At 42.4% G+C, this 24,105-nt stretch overlaps 1 protein-coding gene and 1 long non-coding RNA gene across 3 annotated transcripts in view; one reads left to right on the top strand and one right to left on the bottom strand.

The window, feature by feature from the left end:
* Positions 1–23,591, top strand: part of AGBL1 (AGBL carboxypeptidase 1) — a 330,445-nt gene extending 306,854 nt beyond the window's left edge. The window contains exon 24 of the mRNA XM_080607077.1: positions 18,071–23,591. Within this exon, the coding sequence (XP_080463203.1) occupies positions 18,071–18,377 (307 nt within the window). The 3' untranslated portion in view covers positions 18,378–23,591. The remainder of the gene's footprint in view (positions 1–18,070) is intronic.
* On the bottom strand, positions 1,040–17,511 carry LOC308200778. Of its 2 annotated transcripts, XR_013955802.1 has the most exons (3): positions 17,379–17,511; positions 13,173–16,328; positions 1,040–1,787 (listed from the first exon to the last, which is right to left on the bottom strand). It is a non-coding gene; the product is annotated as an uncharacterized lncRNA (long non-coding RNA). The 2 variants fall into 2 exon arrangements; XR_013955803.1 differs by lacking the exon at positions 1,040–1,787 and having other exon boundaries at positions 11,221–16,328.
* Positions 23,592–24,105: the final 514 nt, after the last annotated feature.

Raw genomic sequence — 24,105 nt, 5'->3', positions numbered from 1 at the left:
TGGGAATGACTTATCAGGAATATAATTCATCACTGATGGCAGACCTCATAACCCATCTGCTCACAATGAGTAAATTATATAGCCCAGTCAGAAGAGATGGATTGTTCTTTCTGATCTACCTTTGGAGAGTGTCCACATCCTGTTCCAATCAGTACGTACTTTGTCTTCGCTCCATGAGCTAGGTGAACATGAGGAGAGACATTTGGGCAAAACCTCTTGAGCAGCTGACCCCAGTTCTCATCATTCACCATTCTCCCTCCTCCACTGCTGCCTCTTCCTATGCTCCTCACCTTGACATGAGTCTCAGCATGGCAGTAGTTTACTTGCTTAGGAGACTAGTACTAATGTCAAACGTCTCTTACAGCCCTCTGCAAAGACAGATGGGACCAATTCTGAGGAGTGCTGGGCATTGTGGAGCAGAGGAGTGATGCCCAGTGCACCACAGTGCCAGCCCCTGGCAGGCGATTCAAATTTCTGCCACTGCCTCAGCTGGCAGCTACCGCTGGGGCCCAAATAATGTTGTGTCCGTTTAGGGATGTCCTGTGCCTCCCTTTGGACAGTTCTGGAGAAGATCTTCAGAGGGTCTTTATTCAGCAGGTAAAATCTGATTCCCCCCTGTAATAGCTCCATAAGCTATTAGCAGGTTTGCTGACTTCAGTGAAAATATCGTTTACTCCTTCCATGTCAATACCAGTTAACTCATGTTGCCTTACTATGCATCTGTCTCAGTCTTTTTTTCCAGCATCTCTAAGCAAGGGAAAGAGTTAAATGTATCCATAAAGCAGTGAAGCTCTTCATTAATTAATGCATATTTTATTCTGCCATTGAACCATACTGGCCCTGCAAGAAGGAAAATTATGAACTGCTTGGGTCTTTGCTCAGGGAACCAAAACCAGAGACATGGAGGCTTTTCCCTCCCTCCTTTTTCTGTCATAGTTTGCTCTGCTTTCTTTCTTTCTTTCTTTCTTTCTTTTTTTTTTCTTTTTTTTTTTTCTTTTTTTTTTCTCCAGGTGCTCTTGACATTTTAACAGGCTCTCTGATCACTTCCAGGTGACCTGACCATCTTTTGTACTATTCTTGTCACAGTTCATCTGCATGAGAAAAAAAGAGGGAGAAAAAAAAAAGGAAAAAAAAAAAGAGGCAAGACAAGGTTTTAGTTTTTATTGTCCTTCCTCTCCTGGCCCTCTCCATGTCATTCAGACCAGTGCCCTTGGTGGGGACGAGCTCTCTCCCCATCACAGGCTTTTTAAGAGCAGAGGGTCACTTAATCCTTCATAGCCTGTGGAGTGGGTGGCTGTGAAACCTATTTAACCCCTCGCTGCAGTGTTGTGCTGGACCTTGCGTTGCAGATCACAATAAATCACCCAGTGTCAAATGGATTTTTCTCCCTGCTTTAATATTTATTTGGCATTGAAATTTTAATAGGGAGGCGCATTCCCTTGTCATCCTGTGAATGCCGAGTGGGTGAAAGAAGGGAAGGAACAAACATAGAGGAATGGATGTAAAGTGCTGGGGGAGGGAAGAAAGGAAAGACTGAGAAGGAGTATAGGAAAAGGGAAAGGGGGAGGCAGCAGTCACTGCAGCATCTCTGTTTGAAGATGAGTTTCTCAGATAACAGCAGCTCAGTTCAGCTCCCTGCCCTTGCAGCAATGGGCAGCTCACACAAAGCAAGGAGGTAAACAAGCCTGGGAAGGACCCAAAGGTACTTGCACCCTCACAAAGTTCTTTTCTGTCATCCACCTTTCCAGCAAAACAAATAAATGAATCAGTGATTTGTGGAACCGGATCTGGAAAAAAAAAAAAAGGAAACTGTGGTTGTGGTCCAAAATCTGCAGTTAGACTCCGTTGTTGTGTATTACTGCGAGAAAGGGATAGAGTCACATCGAGGAGACAGATACCATTGACTAGATAAAGAGATGGTGTGGAGAGATACAGTAAGTGCTTCAGATAGGTGACAAGTGTTAGATGGAGTGGATATATAGTTATAATTAAAGAGATGGATACTATGAGTGCACATGGGAAGATACCTCAGACAGATGTACTGTGAATAGATGTTGCAGGAAGAGGGATATTGTTAGACAGACACTGTCTGGGAAAAATGGATAAGGCAACAAATAATGCTACAGCTAGGCACATAAAGATTGATTCCGCAGATAAATAAATTCTATAAATAAATACTCCAGAAAGATATTTCAGTAGCCTGCCATCTATGAATATTTGACACACACATCTAAGAAACTGCATAGTACCTCATCCAAAATAAACCTAACCAAGTAGCTACTAGATATGTGTACGAATCATGCTGTTTAAACATTGAAGAGATGTTAGCAGTTGCAGCAAAAACAACAATTTATCACCTGATTCAAAGCTCGTTTCACCCTGATTGTTTCAACATTGATGGCCTGGCAAGAGCATGGCAGAAAAGGCCAGGCCAGCAGGTAGACAATTAAGTGCTGAAGAGACACTGAACAAATAAATGGGAAAATACAGTGTTTGGATTTCAGAACTGGAAATGGGCCTCAATCTGGGTACGAAATTCCAATTTTATATCTGGGTTTACAAACAGATGACACATTTCAAAATCATTTCCACCTCTAGGTACTGGCACAGTTCAGATCTTATGTGCATGTCTGTCCCTGCTGCTACTATAACCCCACACCTTCCATAGGGAGCTCCATTCCCAGCTCTCTCCAGTTACCTTACTGACCACAGAGAGCAATCGAAACTCCCACTACTGAGTGTCCTGGCAACACCACAGAACATCGTGTTCTCCTATAATAAGCTTTAAGCAAGAGTTCTCATCTACATGGACACCTACTCCTGCTGAGGCTGTCAGGTTCAGTCCTGCGCCTGGCAGATGGTGCCCAAATTGAGAGCCTCTGCAGGGAGGCAGGTCCTGTCAAGGTTCCTCTGGCCAGCAGTTCTGAGGACTGCCTGTGTCCAGGGCATCTGAGGAGTGAATGTACTTCTGTAATTTACATCTTTCCACCCTTGCTGTGTTTGTCCTGTCACACCTCAGGCCTCCCTTGAGCCTTACAGAGGGCCCATTTTCTTCCTGTGGTCAAGTTTTCAGTGTTCCCACTGGATGGCTTTCTGTACCAGCTACTGTCCTGTTCACCTTTGTAGCCACCACCCTATCCCGAGCTTTGGCAGGACCTATCCTTCTGTTAATTGCTCTGCCCTATCAGGGATGCTCATTTTGGGGCTATCAGGCTCTACTTAGCATGTTTAATCACGCTGCTATTGAAGCAGACAAGTTCCTTTGCAGGGCTCTGATAGGTATCCTCCAGGCTACTGCTGTGCTGCTTGCTCAGCACTCTCAGCCTGTGCTCTGAACCCTCGGAGAGTTTATGATGCACCTCAAAGTCAATCTGGCGTATGCCAGAGCTGGTTTGCTCAGTTCATTTTCTGTGTGACCTGAACACCTCCAGTATGCAGGTCCACAGAGTTGGACAGACAAGCACATTAACCTCAGCTCTTTTCCTTTGGCACCTCCTCACCACCACAATTAGTGCTTCAAAACAGTCCTAACCATAAGCAGTTTGATTTCTCGCTATGACAGACATTATATTAAATATATGTTTTCTAAATCATTTGATCTAATGTGCACTTGTAAAGCCTCACAGAAAGAACTTCACAAACTGTCTTTTAGCTTGTTATGGATGTTGCCTTCAGGGTCCAAATACTAGTTTGTGGCAAGGAGATGATATATATTTTTAATGGCTTCATACACCAAATTAAATTTGAAATTAGCATTCAAGTCTACCATCCATTTTCAGTGATGATGTTTAATATTATTGTGAGAGAATCAAGTGCTTTACATGGTAGGTGCCAATCGAGTCTTGTTTGGGAAGTTATCCAAGGACTCTTGGGTACCACATGCTGGGAAAGTGATTAAAACCCCGTCAGGTTAAGTGAGAAGAGTATTTTTGGTTTTCCCTTCTCCCCTTCATTTCAATCTTTTTTATCAGTCAGTTTCTATTTCCAAGGATATATCTTGTAATAATAATTGCTTGTTATCAGTGGATATTTTCCAGTACAGCAAAGATATCTAAATCCAAAGTCTCCAACAGAGGAAATTGATAGGTCTGAGTTTAAGAAGTGTTAGGTTAATCCATCTCAAAGGAGACCCTTTGTAAGAAGGGAAATGTTAGGCATTTCCTGACTATGGGGAGTAGTGTGGGAGAGGGGTATGCCAGGCTTCTGAGGGAGACACGCCTACAAAGCAGCAAGGGAATAGACAGCTCAGGAAATGTTCTTCTTCCTCGATTGTCTCCCCATGGACTTCCCTTGCATTGGAAATATCTAACACAGCATGAGAATGTGAAAGGAGGCAACTGTGTGAAGCTAAGGACTGTTCAGCGTTCAGAGCAGATGACTGGGAGCAGCAGATTTTGGTTTGTTGTACCTGGCTTTGCTCGTCTGTCATCACAGATCTTTGAATGTATAATTTAGCTTCTGCTTAATGAATTCACCCTCAGCAGCCTAGGTTAATATGACTCTAATTGTGTGAGTGTATTTAATTGCAGGCCTTGTTCTCCTAAACTTGTAGGAGACAGTTACAGTAAATACCTGCGTGTCTCAGAAAAACAGCAAGCAGGATCTGTGCCATCTTTCACTGCGACCTGTTGCTAGGATCATGGCTGAAAAAGGCTGCCTGAGGATACCCTGGATCAAGCCATACAACCTCTCTGACCTTGCTCTGCCACTTCCCAAGCATCGTGCTTTCCCAGAACTGCCCGAGCAGTTCCGCTCCTCCAGCAGTGCCTGCAGTTTGCACCATGCCTTCTTGTAAAGCCTGTCCACGCACTGGGTATGTAAGGCTGATGCGAAAAGTGCCATCGGCTCTCCCTGCCATTGCAATTATGACAAAATAATTGTCACTGTACGGCACTCCTGTCACTAGCAAAGCAAGAAATACTCTGAGTGTTAAAAATTAGGGAGATAGGCCTTGTGTCTTTGCCAAATTTCCACACAGGACATATTTCTTATATCTTGGATTCCTTCAAATTGTTCCGCTGGCTGTTCACTGAATCTGGGAATTCTTCACTTCCTGTTCTAAAACTGACAAGATTTAAAGCACTGTTATTCCCTGCCTCAGAAATGGCTGCAAAATTAGTGGTGAATGATGCTGTTCAGGAGCTCAGCTGCTCGGTCAGACCTGCCGGTGCAGCTCCATGCACATTAACAGTGTAAATCATCAGAATGCTTCCCTTGTTGTTCAGAAAGCAACATCGGGTGTTTCAGGCTGCAAAGCCTGTATGTAAAGTAAATGCATTGTTATTTAAAAGCAATTCATATTGTTGGGAAGCCCAGGCAGGTAAGCTGATTGGTGGGTAAGCAATGGAGTGTAATAGCCCTGAGAAAACTGCTGTGTAATAACAGCTTTGATTCCTTGCAGGATAAAGCTGTATAATGTTGCCATCCTTCCTCTACCTTTCATGTGTACAGCACTTCATATACACTAAGTGTATTACTTTGTCATCTGGACTGATATCTGGTTTGATCCTCCTGGGCTTTGCTAGCCTGCTTGTGAGAAGTATGAAGTTTTCCAACAAAGTTTTAGGCTTAAGGTAACATCTAAATTATAGATTTCTGAAATCGCCTTGGCAGTGTTTCTTGATAGGCTGCTTTTTGAGCTAAGCTGATAACCCATCTTGCCACAGAGCTGCTTTTTTCTCCTTGATACTGAATTGCCTGTATCATGCACCATTAAATCTGACACAGTTTATCTGCAGGTTGGTTGTGCAGAAAAGGAGAAAGTCCAGCATAAGCTTGGCAATCTCACGGTAAAGTCAGCGGCAGGCTGACTTTGCTGCACCTGCTCTACCGACCTATTATCTCTGCCATTTGGAGAGCCTGGGTTCTTCAGCACCGTACATTTTTTTTTAACGTGTGGTGAGTTACCGACACTAGAAATGTTATTGCAGGGGGCACCCACATAAAGCTGCTGGAGAAAAAAAAGTTCTGTAGGGAAAATGATGTCATTGTGATTTGATAGAGAAGAAGGAAAAAAGAAAAATATTCTATGACAGTGCATAGCAGTCAGGAATCCTGTATGCATTCAGTAATACAACCTTCCCAAATGCACCCCCTCTGTAAAGTATGCATGTATATTCTAGCACTTGGATTTCTGCTGTTTGTACTGGAAAATATAATTTTTGTGGGCTTTTTCAGAGCCTTAGGGAACAATTCCTGAGCCAGAATAACTCACGGTCTGGTCTTTTCCTGGTGTTCCAGTTCCTGGAAGACAGAACACACCATGAGAAGAGCAGATGTCACTTTATTTTGGTGCAATGAGCAGCTTCCTGAAGCAAAGATACAGAAATTGGAGCTAGGAAAACATAAATACATAGACAAATGCCAGGAAATACAAGATTTCTGTACTAATGAGGTTTTCAGGTCCAATGAAAGCAGCATACACAGCTCCTCAGTCTTTCTTTCCTCGAGCTGGTTGGCTGGTTTTTGTGCTAGACAGGCGAGTTGGACAGTTTAAAATCAGAGGCCAGGCTGGGTACAGAAAATCTGGCAGCTCGCAACAGTTTCTTTCTCATCTGAATAATCTCCCCTTCACTTTTATGCCTTTAGTTGTTTCCAGCACTGCAAGAATTACAACATTTCTCTTTGAAATATGACCTGGCAGCTAATCCTTGGTATTACTGAGCACCTCTCTCTCCTCCTCATGTCAGCAGGAGTCCTACATCCTCATCATTCCTCTAGCTAAACTCTACATTCCTGTCTGGCAGAATCATGAACACTCAATTCTTTCCCTAATGGATCTGGAAACTTGCTATTTTCTTTGCTGAAATCTTGGTTTGCTGAGGGGAGGTTTTGGATCTGACACACCAAGGTTATTAATCACCTATTTTCTTACTGCTTTCAATAGGGAGACAGGCACTTACATAGAAAAGGCAATTAAATAGCTTGGACCCTCATTCAGACTAGCCACGTGGAAGAGGACTTCAGATACAACCTGGCTCTACCTCCATGCAATAAACTTGCTGTCCAGGTAGAGTGATGGAGCCTGCTATCTTCACGTTATTAGGGAACTGGGGCAAAGACCGAAAAGCAGTTTGCCTGAAGTGACTGTGAGGCTACCAAGTGTAGAATCTTTATCTTTCAAACACAAGTGTTTTAGCCTCATGATTCAATTTTCCCTTGATGCACAGTCTGACACATCTTTTCTGTCACTTACTCTGCACACAAGAATTGACCTTTTATCATTTTTGGTTGTAAATCAGAGGGTGACGTTAAATGCTTAGGGTGGTTCTCTATGAAGTGACTGTTTCGCTGCTCTGCAAGCTGTGCTCTAATTTGCTCCATCTATCCAAATATATGTCCCATTTTGATTAAATGAGTACTTTTGTCAGTTTATGTTGCTTCAGCTTTCACTCAGAATATGCTTGTTTCTGTGATGTTAGCAGTCTTTTAAGAATTGTAGTGGGAATTTATATATGCATAGATAAATATACACGCATATTCACACAGAAAAAGTAAGAAAATGTAATTGCAACTTTCAGGTAAAACACATAGAACATTTTGGCAAGCATTTGAAAATTGATTTTTTATAAAATATGCAGGAAATACTCATGTTAACGGAGATTTTAAAAAATGTTCCCTGCTGGGAATTGATAAATGTTACAAGCAACAAATGGATTCATTTGAAAACAGCATCTCAGTGTTATACAGGTGAAACATTATTAAAAAGCTGCAACAGGAACAGAGGAAAGTATTAGGAGATCTATTGTACAACAAACAGCAATGGCAACTCATATGTACTTTATTATGTTCTCTTAGCAATTTTATGCCATTTCCTTAGATCACAGCAAATGGTTGCTTTTTCCCTCTTCTCTGTGTTTACTGGGAGTTGTATGTTCCTGGCTGGTTGCTCCTTCCTGCACCACGAATCCCTTTAAACCCTGTTTGAGTTCTGCAGTACGACGACGGTGGTGTTTCATGTTTGTGTTAGCTCTCGATGCTTATTGTTTTTCTTGTGCGCTAAATCACTAAAATTCTGCATTGCAATTCCTGACAGGCAAATTTTAGGAGGATAATGAAATATTTGCTATTCTTCATGAAACATCTGGCAGGGCTCTGGCAAGATCAAGGAATTAGCAAGAGTTGCCACTTACATGCTGTATCTGACATTTTCGTTATCCTTAATGGAGTCCAAAGCATATGCAAATCAACTGCATAATGAGTGAGGTTAAGCAAGGTTTTGGATCTGGTTCCATATGGTGGTAAAAACATAATTGATCAGAATGTTTTGAAATATATTGAACATGAGTGTTCAGCTTTGTTTTATCTGAATCTCATTATGTCTGAGGAAAGATTTAGGGTGAGGGCAGAGGCTGAAGTTTTAACTGGATCTATTATTGGTTATCTGTGATCACACATACTTCATCAGATGTTTCTGCCATAAGCTCCACTTCAATTTGCTTTAAAAGCAAGATAGATGTTTTTGACCTTGCCTCTTCTGCTTTTTATTATTATGGGTGTATATTCTCTCTCTCTCTCTCTCTCCCCCTTCCTCCTTCCTTCCCCCTCCCTTTCTCTCTTTCGTAATCATGGTATTGACTAAGCACCCTTGTTCTCCTCAGGAAGGGTGAGAGATCAAAAGTTATGTAACAGCCTCACCTACAGAAATCCCTCAGATCAATTATAATGAACATACCTAGAATGAGATGCATAACTTTTGAAGGGACTATGATTTTACAGATTTGTGTTGGATTCATTTCAAGAAACCTGGGATAACACAGGGTCTTGTAGAGATGAATTTACTTTGAGAGGTGGCCATGCTGACAGATGTCCGTCAAGCTGGAAACTCTTAGGCTTAAGTATTTAGTCATCTTGTCGGCCCTGAAATTCAGAATTTTCAGAATTCTCCAGAAACTGTTTTCTGTGAACCTGAAGCTGAGATTTACCTTTAAGGAAAGGCAGAATCCAGTGATCAACCAGCTATCAATCCCCTACACGATGCCGTACCCTCTCCACTGTCTGGACACCCCGGTGTCTGAATCATCCTTTTTACGAGAGCTCAGTGCTTTTAGTCCTGGTCATTGTTTACCCCTTTGAAGACACATGATTATGAAAGATAAAAGAGCTATGCAGAAGGGTTTCTAGAATAGTCAATCTTTACTTTAAAAAGTACAAGAATGAGTCAGGCTCATGTGGAACAGAAATATGTCTGTATTTCCCTACAGGGAATCCAAGATCTTACCTTCACTTTTGCCATGCAGTTTTGCTTTTTGCTTCTCGTTTAAGTTCTCAAATAGCTGGTGATAATGCTTTCTGTTATAGGCAACCATTTCTGCCTGTCAGTTGACCTTCCCATCTTTCTCAAGTCCTACCCAGACGTCCTAAGTCTCCCTTCTGATGACCTGCTGTTTTGTCAACACTCACCTGAAGGCTAGAGTCAAAGAAATGGTTTGCTTTGGTCAGAAGCCAGCTCTTTCTCTGTGGTTGCTTCCACTTGAATGCAATAGCATCAAGGTTCAGTGATCATCTATTGTTATCTCTCCGATACCTGTAGGAGTATCTCCTGAGACCTCCTATGGCTTGTAATGAAAACTGTGCTCTGAATACAGAGCAAGCGATGTGATTGTGTGGGTGTAGAGATATGCTGGGGTCTGAGTGTATGTGTATCTACATGTATGTGTGTATATTTTTTATCTGTCTATCTGTTAGGAAAGATGGATAAGGGATGGTAATCTACATATTTACTCGCACACGCACATATGCATCTATCGTATATAGAGAGATTCTCTGAAGCATCAAAGTGGTTATCAGCTAAAAATAATTTTTCACAAAGAAAAGATAGTAAACATGAGGTTGTTTTCTCCTCCAAGGGGCATAATGGTGGGAATTCAGTCATTTACAGCAGTTTTTATTTCAGTCAGGTAGTTAGATGTGCATCTGTTACCTGGTATGCAAGCATATATTTGCATACATGGTTATCTGTATGAAAAAATACCCTGTACATAAAATATATATGTGGCTAAAACACAGTCTAGAAGTGTCTTGGCTATCTTAAAACATTTTGCTTTCAAAAACCCTAAATCCTTTAAGTCGCTCAGAGACAACTAAGGGATATATACATATGGAACTTGGACTTTTGAAATTAAATATATAGAGCCAATTACAAACTTGGATGAAGTCAGTGGAATGATATGAATCAGCACCAAGGGAAACAAGAACCCAGGATTACCTGCATGCCTCTACATTATTTATCTTCAGCAGTGCAAACTTCCAGCATTTAAGCCAAAATCTTTCCACATTTCTTTCCTCCTTACAGTGCCAACATCTCAATTACTGGAAGCACCCAAAAGCAATTACAAGGATTCCAATAATCTTTCTGTATTACAGTGGCTGGACTGCTAAGTATCATTGATAACTTGATTATCATTTTGAAAAGAAATTGCTTGGGGTAGGGACTCTGTGAGAAAAACTAACGAACACTTACAAATCATATTTTCAGAAACTCTTACATTATTCAGTGTCCTAATGAGTTCCAGTAGTCCCATACAGGAGTGTTTGACTGCTCACATTTCCACAGGAAGCTTAAGCTGTGCAAAGTCAAAATGTTATCAGTTTTGGAAGCATTTCTTTTGACTCTTAATCTCAGAGTGAAATCCAAGCCACTGGCAGTGCTGCCTGGTGGATATTATCCCACCTATTTTATGCCATCCATCTTTTATTTCCTGCATTTACCTCCCATTTTTAATGAATGGAACAAGATTACAGTGGATCAGATTTAAAATGCTTTACTACTAGTTGCTTCATTGGAGCTGGCCATAAATTTCTGTTCAGCATAAGACTACAAAATCTGTCCAATGGCTGCAGAACATATCAATGAGGTGTCTCACAGGTATTTGTCATACAAGAACTTCTAATTGATTCCAACAGCAAAAGTGGTTGTGCTGCCTGCATGCTGGCCCAGAACTGATGCTGTGTGACATTCTTCTCTTAAATAAACACCAAGTTTTAGTGCAATCTGGATCTGAAGAGCAAGACCAGACCTGTGCTTTCACAAGACAGCTTAACCCAGGCTCAGTCTCCCAACAGACACTGGATTATATCCAGTGTCTTATAAAGGTCTTCAACTTGCTTAAACTTGAGTTCCAGGGCTTGAGCTCTGTTGTTTGAGAATTTGGCCCAGTTCTCAAGAACACAGTGCTGTGCAGCTGTAGGCACTCAGGACTCTGATTTTTTTCAAGGATGTCTCATGTTGCCAGGGAATTGACACAGAAACCAGTGCTGAATGGCATTTTTAGGTGAATGAACTGTTCCCCAGTTGTGTGGAGTGGCTGAACTTGTCTGGTGTGACCAAAATTTAGCAGTTTGCATGCATGATGTGTGAACTAGAGAAGGGAGAGAGGAAGAATACTAATATTTTTGGGGTCTGCATCAACTGTCATAGCTCCATTTCATGGCTGATTTGTATCTGTTCAAGGCAGTTGCTTTTATTAATGCTTACAAGTCCACAACTATAAGAATGCAAAAGATGCATTGTTAGTGCTGCACTGATATATGGATTGGTTCTCCATTAAGAAGAAATTAATGACTGTTCATAAGACCAAATCCACAGCCTTTGGCTTCTCACCAGCTTTTCCATCCTGCAAATCTAAAGATCAGCTCATGAATTTTATTGGTTAGTATTAGAAGAAAGCCTGGATTTGACAGAGATGTCAGGAATCCAGGAAGGCCACGTAACCTTCAAACCTCCCAATGTCCTCCACCCAAACTCATCTTTGATGGAACGATCACAGCTGTACCAATGATACCCTGTAATTCAATTAAATGCAATTCCTCCTATTCAGAAAAGGCTTTTCAGTCTCCCAACCGTGTGTAATGAGAGGTGCATACTCAACTTTTCCTCTGTTATTGCTGCAGTTATCAACCACCTTCTCACCAATAAGGAGAACAGAAAGAGTCATTTCTTAGAAGACTGACAGTTTCTGCTGAATACAAGTAAAATGCTGTCCAGGGCTAAATTGTTGCAAGCCTGAATGAACATTAGGGGACAGTGTTGGCCAGGAGTCAGCCTGTTTCATGTTCCTTTTATTTACAAGTCATCCTCCCCTCTCTTAAACGATAAAGCCCCACTTGCTCCTTACTTATCTAACTGGTGCACCAGACATCCATTTTTAATCTGGCCAAATCAATTATAAATATTACAGCCTGCAATTACCCTGGGAACTCCTGAAAAACTAATTAGTACGAATCTCACCAATGAATTACACCTTTCTCTTGGCTATTTGCAGCAGGAATAAAAAGAAAGAAAGAAAAAGAAAAAACTACACTCAAAGAGACCAAACATCTCTCAGCCATAGCAAACAGAATTCAAGGCAATGTTTAATTACGTTCATATTGTTCGTGGAAGGATGGCCCATGACGGGCTGAAAGCCAGGGCACCTGGCATTGCCTAAGGCTTAGCTTGAATTTTCTTAGGAGATGTAAGATGTAAAAGTCCTTGGCAAAGAGTCTTTGGAAAAAGAGATCTTATGGGAGCCTACAAAGTTCATATCATTAGTGTTTACCGTGTAGCAGCAAAGGAGGCAAATGCAATAGTTCTTTAAGCTGGAGCCATCTTGCTTCAGCACATAGCTGATTCCCTCCCTTAGTGAGGTCAGGGACTAAACAGAGCTTGTCTGGCTTTTCTCAGGCAGAAAGAGAAGCCAAGCTGCTGTCTGGGGAGCTCATGAATTGCAGAGATGAAATTGGAAAGTCATAGCAAGGTATGCACCACACCTTGTAGCAAGTGAATCAAGACACAAAGGGCAGACTAAAGGCCTTCTTTGTTGGCATCTTGTTGCTGTAGTGTATTTCTTGCACTAGGTGTAATTACCTAAAAGCATCATAGTTGTTTCATTTATCTCCTAAAATTATCCTTTATGAAGCTATTAAAGGCAGAATTGTACTCTGGGCTAACTGCAAATGTGGCTGCTTTAGATTCATTTTAGGTTCTTTACAAGACTTCAGAAGCAGTGTTCCTGTAAAATACTTTTAATAAAACATATGAATTCCTCAAAAGCAAAACTGTACGAGATCACACACCCTTTTAGATTTGGTGACATAGGTGGAATTTTAATGACCAAAAAAAAAAAAAAAGAAGGGCAAAACAATCCCAATCCACTGCAGAGGGCGTAAGAGCTGCAGGGCACTTTACTTACCAGCATGTAGGCAATGGTCCATACAGTTGGTACAGCTTTGTTGGAAAAGGAGAGATTTCCCTTCCACACAGGAGATATAACTGGTCAGGGAACTTGGTGGTGTCTCCAGTCCCTGTTTGAGTGAAAAAAAGAGCACCCTTATTTCAGGTGAATGCTGTAATTGCTGAGAATATGGCCTGTTTCTGTCAGAAAATCATTTTTATTTTATGTTTTCTCACAGTAAAATGTCTGGTATCTTGGACATTTTCAACTAAGCCATTTCCTGACTTATTTCTGTCTATGAACTGTATTATGGACGTCCTTGGCTCCATATACACAGCTATATCCCTGTATTGGACAACTTCCAGTGGATTGGGACATATCACGATGGAGAGAAGGTTTAGGGGAAGGAGAGAGTAGAGCTATGGACAGGGTAATTATGCAGCTACCAGGATGTCATTTTTCACTGCAGAGAGAAGATTAAAGATATGTTTGTTGATACATCTTCACAGGGAGTCATCGGTATATCCATGACCAGTGGTGGTCCCCAGCCTTGGAATTTTCTTCCTTTTTGTCTGAAGCATTTAACCACTTGCTTCCTAGGTTTGCTCTGGCAAAACTGTAGCAAATTCCACAAGAGTGAGCTGAGCAATATGTATTAAAAAAAAAAAAAAGTTCAGTTTTCTTCCCTACAATACTGCAACTTCTAGGCCAGTCAAGTGAAGGTCAAGCAGCAAACCTGAACAATAGTCACAGATTCCCTAAGAGGGACAGTTGTCAGTGCCCATTCTTTCCAGAAGAAAAGATAAAACGTTCTATTTTGAGCGATTTAGTAGAATATACACAGAGCAAGTGACCTGCCACACAAGCAAAATGTAAGTGAAAAATTCCAATAAATTACTTAGGAAATATCTAGTTTTTTCCAGTGCTCTGGGAGTGTATGCACGTACATCATGTAGCTATATCCTATCAGCCAGAACTACAGACTGTGTTTTCTGATGTGCAGTTCAGCAGGACAGCTGACTTACAAGGTTTCTGTCCAGCTGTGAGGTCGGCTGACTTAGAGTGGGGGGTTTGTGGGAAACACCTGAAAGAATTGTTTCCCAGCCGTACCAAAATGCTCCAGTTATACTGACATATAGAGAAGCACAGAACTTACTTGTCCTTTTCTTCATGTTAAGTCAGAAAGAAAAAAAAAAAAAAACGCAAGCAAAACAAACAACAACAAAAAACAGAATTATTTTACAGTGTACCAAAGACTACTTTCTTTCAAAACCCAAGCAAACAAACAAACACACCCACATACAAAAGCAGAACTAATTAAGATCAAGTCATATCTCAATAACTATGCAAATTAAAAATCAAAACAAAGAAATTCTATTTATCACATCATAAAGTTGCAAATTGCTGTTGTGGCTCCCATCAGCTGCAATAGATGAGGGCTACGAGGCTGTAGGTTTTGAATTAGTAGATCAACCAACACGCATACATGTTTTATTGTGATAGCTGGGGGATTGTTGGCTGTAGATATATTAACAGCTTTCACTCCCCCTCTTCTGCACTGTGTTCACGTTCAGTGGTATTCATAGACTGTATTTGTCTTGGAGTTCTCTAATGTAACGTCATTGGTCTTCCTCATTGTTTACCTTCTGTAAGACAACACCATTATTCTTCAGTAAATCTGTTTCATGTCCCCTGGGTGTTTTATTTTGTTTACTTTTTTATTTCTTTTTTTTTTTTTTTTGTGGGGAGAATTCTTTTGCAGCTTTTAAAAATCAGATTAAAACCAAACAAAAATACCAAGAACCTGCCCCTAACAAAAACCTCTTTTTTTTGGAAATGAAAGAAAACCATGCCCTCTGCAATTGTATGCAGTTGTCTAGATGATGGCATTTCTGCTCATTACCATTTTTCACCATTTGCATTATCTCCTAGAGGAGCTGGTCTTTGTGACATGGTGGAGCAGCGTGCAATGACTTTGGCAGCTTCATTAGTGGGACTCTGGCTCCCCAGCAATGCTGCCTGCTGCCTCCTCTCCTCTTTCACAAGCAACTCTAACCTGCTGGTTTGAAATAACCCATTTGTATTGCTTTGGTTTGTGTTTTATATCTTCCCACTGCAGAAAGTGAATTATTGGGATGGAAAGTTCCACATGGAAGAGAAATGTAGCTGGTTTGTAGAGATTGGTAATGTGATACAGAGCCTCTCAATTTTTAAGTCACCAGGGTGATTACAGCCTCTCGTTGGCAGTGAGACGAAGTTGATGCCATCTATTTGCTGTTTGGTAGCTCATTATGTGATGTGTGGTGGTGGCATTGATCCAGTTAGTAGCAAGTATCAATCCAAATTGGAGAAGCCACCACTTAGGTCAGTGCTAATTGGCTTGCTCATTCACTGTCACAGCAAATAATCAAGGCACAGAGCAAACTGGGAAGAAAGGCATCTTTCTTGACCTCTAAAGATGGTCTAGGTACAGCCTCACATGTGGTGAACCTCTCTCTGCAGTATATATGTGCAACTATTGAATCGTCATGGTCTTAGTGCTTTGTATACTGTGTCGGTAGGCAACACAGCAGGAGCTATCTTGGAAAGCAGAGTTTCTGCAGGGCATTACAAAGGTTTTATTCATATATACTTGCTTCCTAAAGACTGTCCTGTAAGTCTTCAATGTAAGGAAATGCTAGTTTGGTGTGGTTTTCTTTTCCATATTCTGATTGTTGACTTGCAGATTTTCCTTCCATAGTAAAGAGCTTCTGTGCTAGAATTCATTTTCCTCTTTTAGTCAGAAATCCAGTCCTAAAATCGTTGAAGTCATCAACTAAACTCAGAAGGTTCTCTGTTAATGTGTTTCCCAGGTTTAAGTAATAATAGGGATTTTTTTTTAACTGTTATCCTGTTAATGCAAATGTTTGACATTAAGTTCTCAGATTGCAAACTGAACTGTTGTTCTATCTGTAAAATAACAGTGCGTTGAGCGGCAGCTATGCTTTGTCTCAATGGCATCAGCAGCTCCTCCCAAACATACAAATGCCATGTCGAAAGTGGATTCATTCAGGTTCTTTTTGATTGCAAGACATCAAAAGCTTATAAATGAAAAATCTAGTTCTCCTGAGTTTACACAGCTTTGAACATTATCACGGGTACTTGGTATCATGGTAATTCATGCCATACTTGCATCTGCAAAAAAAAAAGAAGAAAGAAATCAAATCCACTGGTCAGACTCGGTATACTGAGACCACTGCTCGTTGCTTCTTGTGCTGAGAGAATTGTCCTGGTTTGTTTTGTTTTGTTTCATGTCACATACTCAATTTCAGTATGAGTTCTTCCTGACCTAGATTTCTGGGCAGACTGAAGTGGAGCCAGAAACTATAAAATGCATAATTATTCATTTATTTATTTTTAAGCTGTACAGCTCTATTAAGCTTTCAGAGAATCCTTCATACCCTGCCTTTGAAGTAAACTAAGCCAGAGATCAGCCAGCAAAGTGGGTTGAAACTGCTTGTTTCTGATTGCAGAGTAGTCTGTATACAGTTAAGATCTGAAGATCTGGAGACTCGAAGCTAGGAAAAAGTTATGCTTTTTTTTTTTTTTTTTTTTTTTTGGATTGCAGAGAAGAGAGGAAAGAGATCAATACATCCAAGAGCAATACTTTACACCTTTGGTATGTTCTGAAACCTCAGATGCTGGCAGTGCTGTGAAACAGCTGAGAGCTGGAAGATTATTCCGGTTACTGACATGTAAATGAGCAGACCACACATTAAATCTGTGTATACTCCATCTGCCAAGCCATTCATTCTTCCCAACTTGGGACAAATTAGAAACTCTGGCCCAGTGGCGGAAGATTATTATTCCTTTCCCAGTCCCCCAAAGCAATACATTCTCCTGCTTTGAGTCTGATTGAAAACAATGACCCGGAGGTGAAAAACACAGTATCTGTCCCCCTGATTCATCCAGACTCTGACCTAGGCAGCCCTGAAACCACAGGCTGCTTTCTAGTCTCAAAAAATTACCCAGCTGCCCTCCCGGACTAAGGGCCAAATTGGAACTAGACAGCTAGATAGGAGAAAGACCCTATCCCCCAGAGCCATCAGGTCTTGTGGTTACAGTTCTGTCATAAATATTGCATTAGACTAACTTAATAGAAAATGTATTGAAAGTGAACATGTAAAGAAAGCCTACAACCATTCCTGTAAGTAAATGGCAGGAGGCTAAGATGGTATAACCTACCCTTCTGAGGGACAGACAAAGGAGCTGTGGCATCTGTTCAAGAGTCTCTCTTCAGCCATTCTGACTTGCTTCTGAATTTGGCCTTTCTTCAGTAAGTCATGCTGTCACAGCCTTTTCATGCTCCTTCCAAAACACTCCTGGTATTTCTGCCCACCTCGGAGTCAGTGTGCTCCAAGTCCCTAGAGCCTCTGTTTTCTGCTTGTGCTGCCTCTTGTTAGCAGTGCTCTGAGCTTGCACAGAACAGGAGGCAAAGATGCCAAAGCACTTCAAGCACCTGGATTACTTAGATCTTACACCACATACGGAACTACAGCGAGGTGGATGATGATTAAACCAGCAACCTTGTGGAAACTGAATACCGCCTCCTCTACTGCATTTCAGCTGCTTTAACCTTGTAAGTGCCTTGAGGCAAGGATGATGCTGTCTGTGTATAAAACACTCTACATTAGCAATAGCAGTAATAACAATAATAATGCATTTCTCCTATGGGTTAGGTAAGTATCACTCTTCTTCATTTTACAGCTGGTGAAACAGACACAAAGACACACAGGATCTTGCTTAGTGCCATCTTATGCTCCATTAGCAGAGCCAGGATTGAACCCAGGAAATGGATTTTCTTGTTCCTTGCTCTTACAGCTAGGTAACACACCCTCCTTTGATGACATCCAATCTCTCTTGTGATTTTTCTGCAGAAGCTGCAGCAACAGCAGCCTGGAGACTGATGATGAACCTCCTTGCGTGGAAGAAATCGATTATAATACTGACAGTTGTTCTGATGGTGAAGGGGACTTCTCGGAGCTAGACCAAGAGATCCAGGAGTGCCTCTCATGGGAGGAAGGAGAGGCAGAAGATGAGGGAGAGACCACAGGACAGACTTGCAGCTCCAAGGCTCTCAGGGGGCTTTACATTGCCAGCCAGCCAGCATCCAACAGTACGGCTCTCCCTCTGCGTTCAACACCGCTCGGGGTGTACAGTGGGTTTGAGGGCAGCCCTGCGTAAGCAAGGCTTTGAGGCATAGAGCAGTAAGAAAATGGGCTACTGCTTGTATTCGCCTGCTTGCCAGCTTCAGCACCCTTCCTAGATGCGTTGCTCCAGTTCTGCATGGAAAACTGACTGTGTGTTTGTGGAATTTGTATACATATATATACCGAGAACAGCTCCTTGCACTTTGTACACAAGGCAGAGTACGACGCGAGAACATCATCCATTCCTAAACAGAATCCCTACTTCCATGGCTGTCTCTAGTATACGGATTCATGTAGATTGACCTGAGAAATGGTATTCTGAGTGTCCAGAGAACAAGACACTGCGTCCCTTTTCCTGGTTTAGGTTCTTATTATGGGCAGCAGCCTTTGCCCACAAATCCTGGAACAGTGACAGTTTCTGAGGCCTTTGGCCAGAGCTCTCCGTTACCATTCATCTCTCCAGAACTTTAGAGCACGTATCTGATCTCTGATCAGAATTTTGGCAGTGTTTTTAATGGGTTGGGTCAGGCTGTGCATACTTCTGAGCTGTTCATATCTCAACAATGGTGTGCGAAATCCAACATGCCACAGTAAGGAAAGCACCACTGACAATACAGGGCAGGTCTCTGGAAACCTGGGCTAAATTCACCTCTTTGCTGCACTGGAATGAACTAGCCCAACATAACTCATTTGAGTCACTTCATGCTTGAACTGATGGGCCCAAGTGCTGAATTTGTTTCACAGATGCAATGAAATTATGCTTTCTTTGTGAGACATCCTTCCAGCAGGATGTGCTGAGAGAGTACAGATACAGCAGTTCATCTTGGGGAACTATGTAAGGATGTTGTTGGGAGTGAGAGGGGTTGGAAGCATTTCAAGGAGGAAAAGATGTTCTCTTGATTTAGCTGGGGTCCCCCACTATTGTGCTAATGGATTAGTGATGGTGGCAATATCCAAAGTGAATTCAGCCCAAAAAGCAGTCCAGTGACCAATTATTCTTTGTTAGTTTTATTATGATACCATTAAGGAAACCTAGTTCATGGAACAGGACCCCATTGTGCTAGATAGCAATATAAGAGAAGATATTACTGGGGGGTTATTCATAGGACACATTGTGCTGGTGATTCCCGTAACAAAGTCAGAACAGCTTCTCCTCTGATCCACAAAAAAAAAAAAAAAAAAAAAAAAAAAAAAGATTTCTCCTAAAATTGTCTGCAAAAACATCCCTTGATTCTATAAAGTGCTGTCTACAGTGCTGTCTATGTTACAGGTAACATAGCAATGTCTTTGCAAGCCTAAATCCACCAGCATTAGAGTTCACTGTGCTTTCATACAGATGTTCAAAGCAATGGAGACGTGGCTTCTTGAACTTCAACACAGACCAAGATCCCAAACATCTGCCTGAGGTCCCTAAAGCACGAAGTCTGTATAAGCGCACCTCACTCCTCGTATTGCCTGTACTTACCATGTGTCTTAGACTCTGCTGCTGCAAATGGAGAATTGTCTTGAACACAGACGGTTTGAGTGTGCTGTGCAAGAGGCTCCCAACTCTGTCACTGCATCTTTTATGAGTCTCAAGGAGAAGGATGAACGTATAGTGTGTTGTAGCATTACAGACTGTAAGGCCTCCATTATTGGTGATTACTGTTATTATTATCGATGTGTGATTAAAAGTATTATGACATCCTCTCCTCTTTATGGTGTTTGTGGAGAGAATTACTGGAGCAGACTGATATTTTTTTTTCTTTTTTTTTTTTTTTCTGATGCATTTGTGAACACCTTTCCCCAGACTATGTGGACATACACTTCCATCAGGAGCCTGCTCTTTGGAGAAACTGCTTCTTCCTATCCTGCTGGGGTTTCAGTATCCAGGTGTTTGAAAGTCTTCACCACCATATCACAGTTCTCTCTGTCTCTAGCTCTCTCTTTATGACACCGCTCAAAAGACAGTCAGCTTGGGTCCTCAGAAGCTGAGCTTCTTAGACTGAGATAATTCATTAGGTATGGTGTGTGTTCTCTGTTCAGATGTCATGTTCTGCTTGCTTTAGTGTGCAGCTTGTTGCACATAATACTGAATTTTCATAAAAGGATGGCTCCCAGGAATGGGCATCAAACAGGTGCTCCCATTATAATAGTTTGTATAACATTGCTTAAAAGCTTATTATTAAAAAATGCTATATGTGCATAGGTGACTTCAAAATCCAGGATTCGTATGCATGACAAAACACTCACACTGTGCTGGATCCAATCTGCAGCATACACAGTCCATGGTGTAAGATCTTCAGCATTCAGCATGACCCTAGGACACAGGGCAAAAGCTACCACTGTGTGTATATGTCTGTAGATGTGCATGTATACATCCAGAGCTGCTCTTTATTCTGTGTTATACATCAACACCCTCCAATCTTACTGGAAAAGAAAACAATTCTTCTTAAAGCTGCATATTTCTTAATGAGGCACCAATATTTTAGCTATAAATACTACAGGCCAGCCTCAGCCTTCTAGCTGTTTCCTTCTGAATTTCTTATGCTAGGGAGAATTCTGTTCAGTGGGCAAACCCTGCCATAGTTGTGATTCATTCAATCTGCAGACGGTGGCAGAGTTGTCCAAATATAATAAAAGGGGAGATGTCACCTCCATGCATGTTTGGAGCCAAATGAATAGGGCTGTTACACAGATCTATGTGCTCAGAGCTACAAGAGGAAGAAGGAGAGATGGCAAAGGCCCTTGGTGTGCTGTCAGCATCCAGGATCTGAGTGCAGCAGTGGAGCAAAGCCTGGGCAGAGCCACCACTCCCGCGCAGATGCTGCTGTGCGATATGAAATATCCAGCCAAGGCTTCTCCCTGACAACTTCTGCGTTTGCACCAAACAACCTGTCAACACGGGGTGACAATGGGCAAGTGAACCCCCCAACCCAAGGGTACCCGGCCTTCAACTGAGAAGGTGGGAGCAGAGGAAATACAGAGGGAGACTTGGCTGACCAACCAGTAGGGAATGGCACCTGGAAACCTCCAGAAGAAGCAGTTTTGTGGGCTGCCTCATTCTTCAAAGAGCTTCTATGGTGAGCAGATACTCCTCTTCTTTTGACAGACCTCTAGAGGTCAGGAGAGGGCCTCCACCGCGCACCGCTCTCTCCCCGTTATTAAAATTCTCCCTGAGTCATGGTAATTAAGCAGAACTAGGCTCTGCACAGAGGAACGGAAGTGCATTGACTTTAATAAAACAGAGTGTAAAACAACTTCAGATTAACTCCAGCCTTGTTTATTCTTGCACACTTGTAATTCTGGTTCGGTATTTCCCCAGTGAATGGAGCCGTTGTGCCCCGCGCTGAGGCATGTCACCTCACTTCAGCCTGCTAAGTGCTGAGCAGGGAGGCCACTGCCTTTTCTTGCCATCGCGAGCTAATCCCGAAGAATTTGGAAACAGCCGATGGAGAAAGGGAGGGAGGAGAGGGACGTCTCCCTGCTCCCCACCGTTGTCATTCCTCAAGAGTCGGCAAGGCTGTCAGGTTGAGACACAAGCCAAATATTTCCACAATGGCCAGAGGAGATGATGTCCTAGAGGCACTCGGGCAGCCCACGCTGCTAAAGCAGTTCTGGGCTCCTGCCAGACACATTAACTTTTTTTTACTGATGCCTTTTGTCTCGCTGACTCTCTTCGCGGCCGTGAATAGCTCTGCTCTCCTTCCTCCCCTCCCTGTGGTTTACATGACATGGGTAGAAGATGCGGCGCCGAGGCGCGCTCACACTGCTCCCTCTGTCTCAGCCTCTCGCTGGCTCTGGGGCCCGCCCGGCCACAAGAGCCGCTTCCCATCCGAGGTGATGCGAAGGCTGCCTGGTGAAATACACGCGTGTGTGTAAACCCCTGGGCTAAAAATAAATAATTAAACAATAAAAATAAAAAGAATCAAGTCAGCAAACTAAAGGAAGAACAAAATCTAATTAGTTTTATCTGCTGTTTGTTATGAGGCTGTCAGAGTGCTCTATCCCCTGGTTTTACAGCACTCTGGAAAATAACAGCGATAATAATAATAAACAACTGTGCACTGGGTTGTTTTTGAAGCAAGCAGGGAGCAGATTAAGGAGGGGAGAAGACAGCAGCCCCTCTCCTCACGGGTTTTCTCCTCCTGCCAAAAAGCAGAGGCGCAGGTGGTAACGCTATCTCCTCTCTTATCTGTCCTTGGACGAGATTCACTGCCTCTGTCCTTCACCTGGAGACAGAAAGCACGAGTGGGCGACTGTTTGGCAGCCAATTCAGGGCACTCAGATTGTGTTTCTTGCTCTGCCACCAATCTGTGTGCTTTTGACCGAGTTATTTAGCCTTGGCTCCCAGCCTCAGTTACCGATGTGAAACATGAACAAGGCTTAGATTCCTCATAGCGAATGCAGTAAGGCGTGAGTGACAGTGGGTGTGTATTTTGTGTGGGGGGCAAGAAATAGGGATGTAAAACTACCCACATGTTTGTACTACAGTGATTTCGACTGTTGTCAGTGGAGAAGGTTATTCTGTGCAGGAGTGTGGTGGTAGTTGCCATCACTACTTTCCACTTTAATGATGAATGGTGATGGTTCATTAGGCTGTTTCTCTTCCAACAGTGCTGGGTACTTTTAGAAGTCCCTTCTTGCAGGTTGTTATCTGCCCATCCTGTCCCATGTTCTAGTCCTCACACTGTGGAAACTTAACACCCGTTTTGGGGAGAGCAGGATTTAACCCCATGTTTCTAAACTGTTGTATGGTTTTCCAGGCAGAGAGCTGGACACAGGTCTCCACCTGGAGATAACACACAAAAGCCTGGAGTACTAAAAACTCTGTACGTGTACTTGCATCAGGAAAAGATGAGTGAGAAGGCTAAAGGAGGAAGAAGAAATAAATTGGAAGAGAGGAAGGAGAGTACTCAGTGCAGGGAGAGGGATGAAGGGAACAGGGAGGAATGGGAGTAGGGAGCATTTAGGGGAGAGACAGGCAGAGAAATGGGAGAATTGTTCCTATTTGTGTATCCTCTTCCGTCCCCAGATAATGTGTCAGTATTAACAGTACCAAGAAACAACCCTCTCTACTGTAGAATAAATCTGCCACTGTATTCCCCACTCCATAAACAGCAGCCAAGTCTGTATCCTCAGCGCTGCATTGTGTGTTCAGTGCTGTATTTTGTGAGTGCTTTTCATGATGGTTAAGCCCGTATCATTTCTGGCCTTAGGTTTCCTCTCCAGGGACTCACATCCTCAGACAGATTCTGGAGGATCCATGGCATTTTATTGTCGATGCAGCACTTTGTGGCTACTTTTCTCACCTTTTCTTTATTCTGCTTCTTTTATTGCATTTTTTCAAAAGTGGAAGGGAGGGAAATGAAGGAGACGAACAGGAGTGAGAGAGAAAAGAGAAAGCAGAAAGTAGTTCCCCGCTATCTGTCTAGCAAGGTCTCCAGCAAGATGGTGAGGCGACTATTTTGGCATCATGATTTTAAGCCTTCGATTAAGCAGCTTGTAGCTCATGCAGGGATGAGCAACAGGGAAAGGCAAATCTATCACTGAAAACAATCATCCATTGGATACCCTGGCAATAATTCCAGGCCTGGTAAACAACCATTGCCTTTGGCTATCTGAGCTCTGGGCACTAGTGGCTGGCTCCTTACCAGCTGATGTAATTGCAGAGCCCCATTTCTTGCCACCCTTGCTCCTAAATGCCTGACCGAAGGCTTTGCCTGGATGGTATCCAGCGTGTGCTCTGGCAGTGCATGCTTTCCATGTTTGAGCGTATGCTC

The sequence above is a fragment of the Anser brachyrhynchus genome, assembly GCF_964034855.1.
Source record: "Anser brachyrhynchus genome assembly, chromosome: 11".
NCBI classification, from domain to species: Eukaryota; Metazoa; Chordata; class Aves; order Anseriformes; family Anatidae; genus Anser; species Anser brachyrhynchus.
The sequence above is the reverse complement of the archived record's forward strand: the minus strand, read 5'-3'. Positions and strand labels throughout refer to the sequence as shown.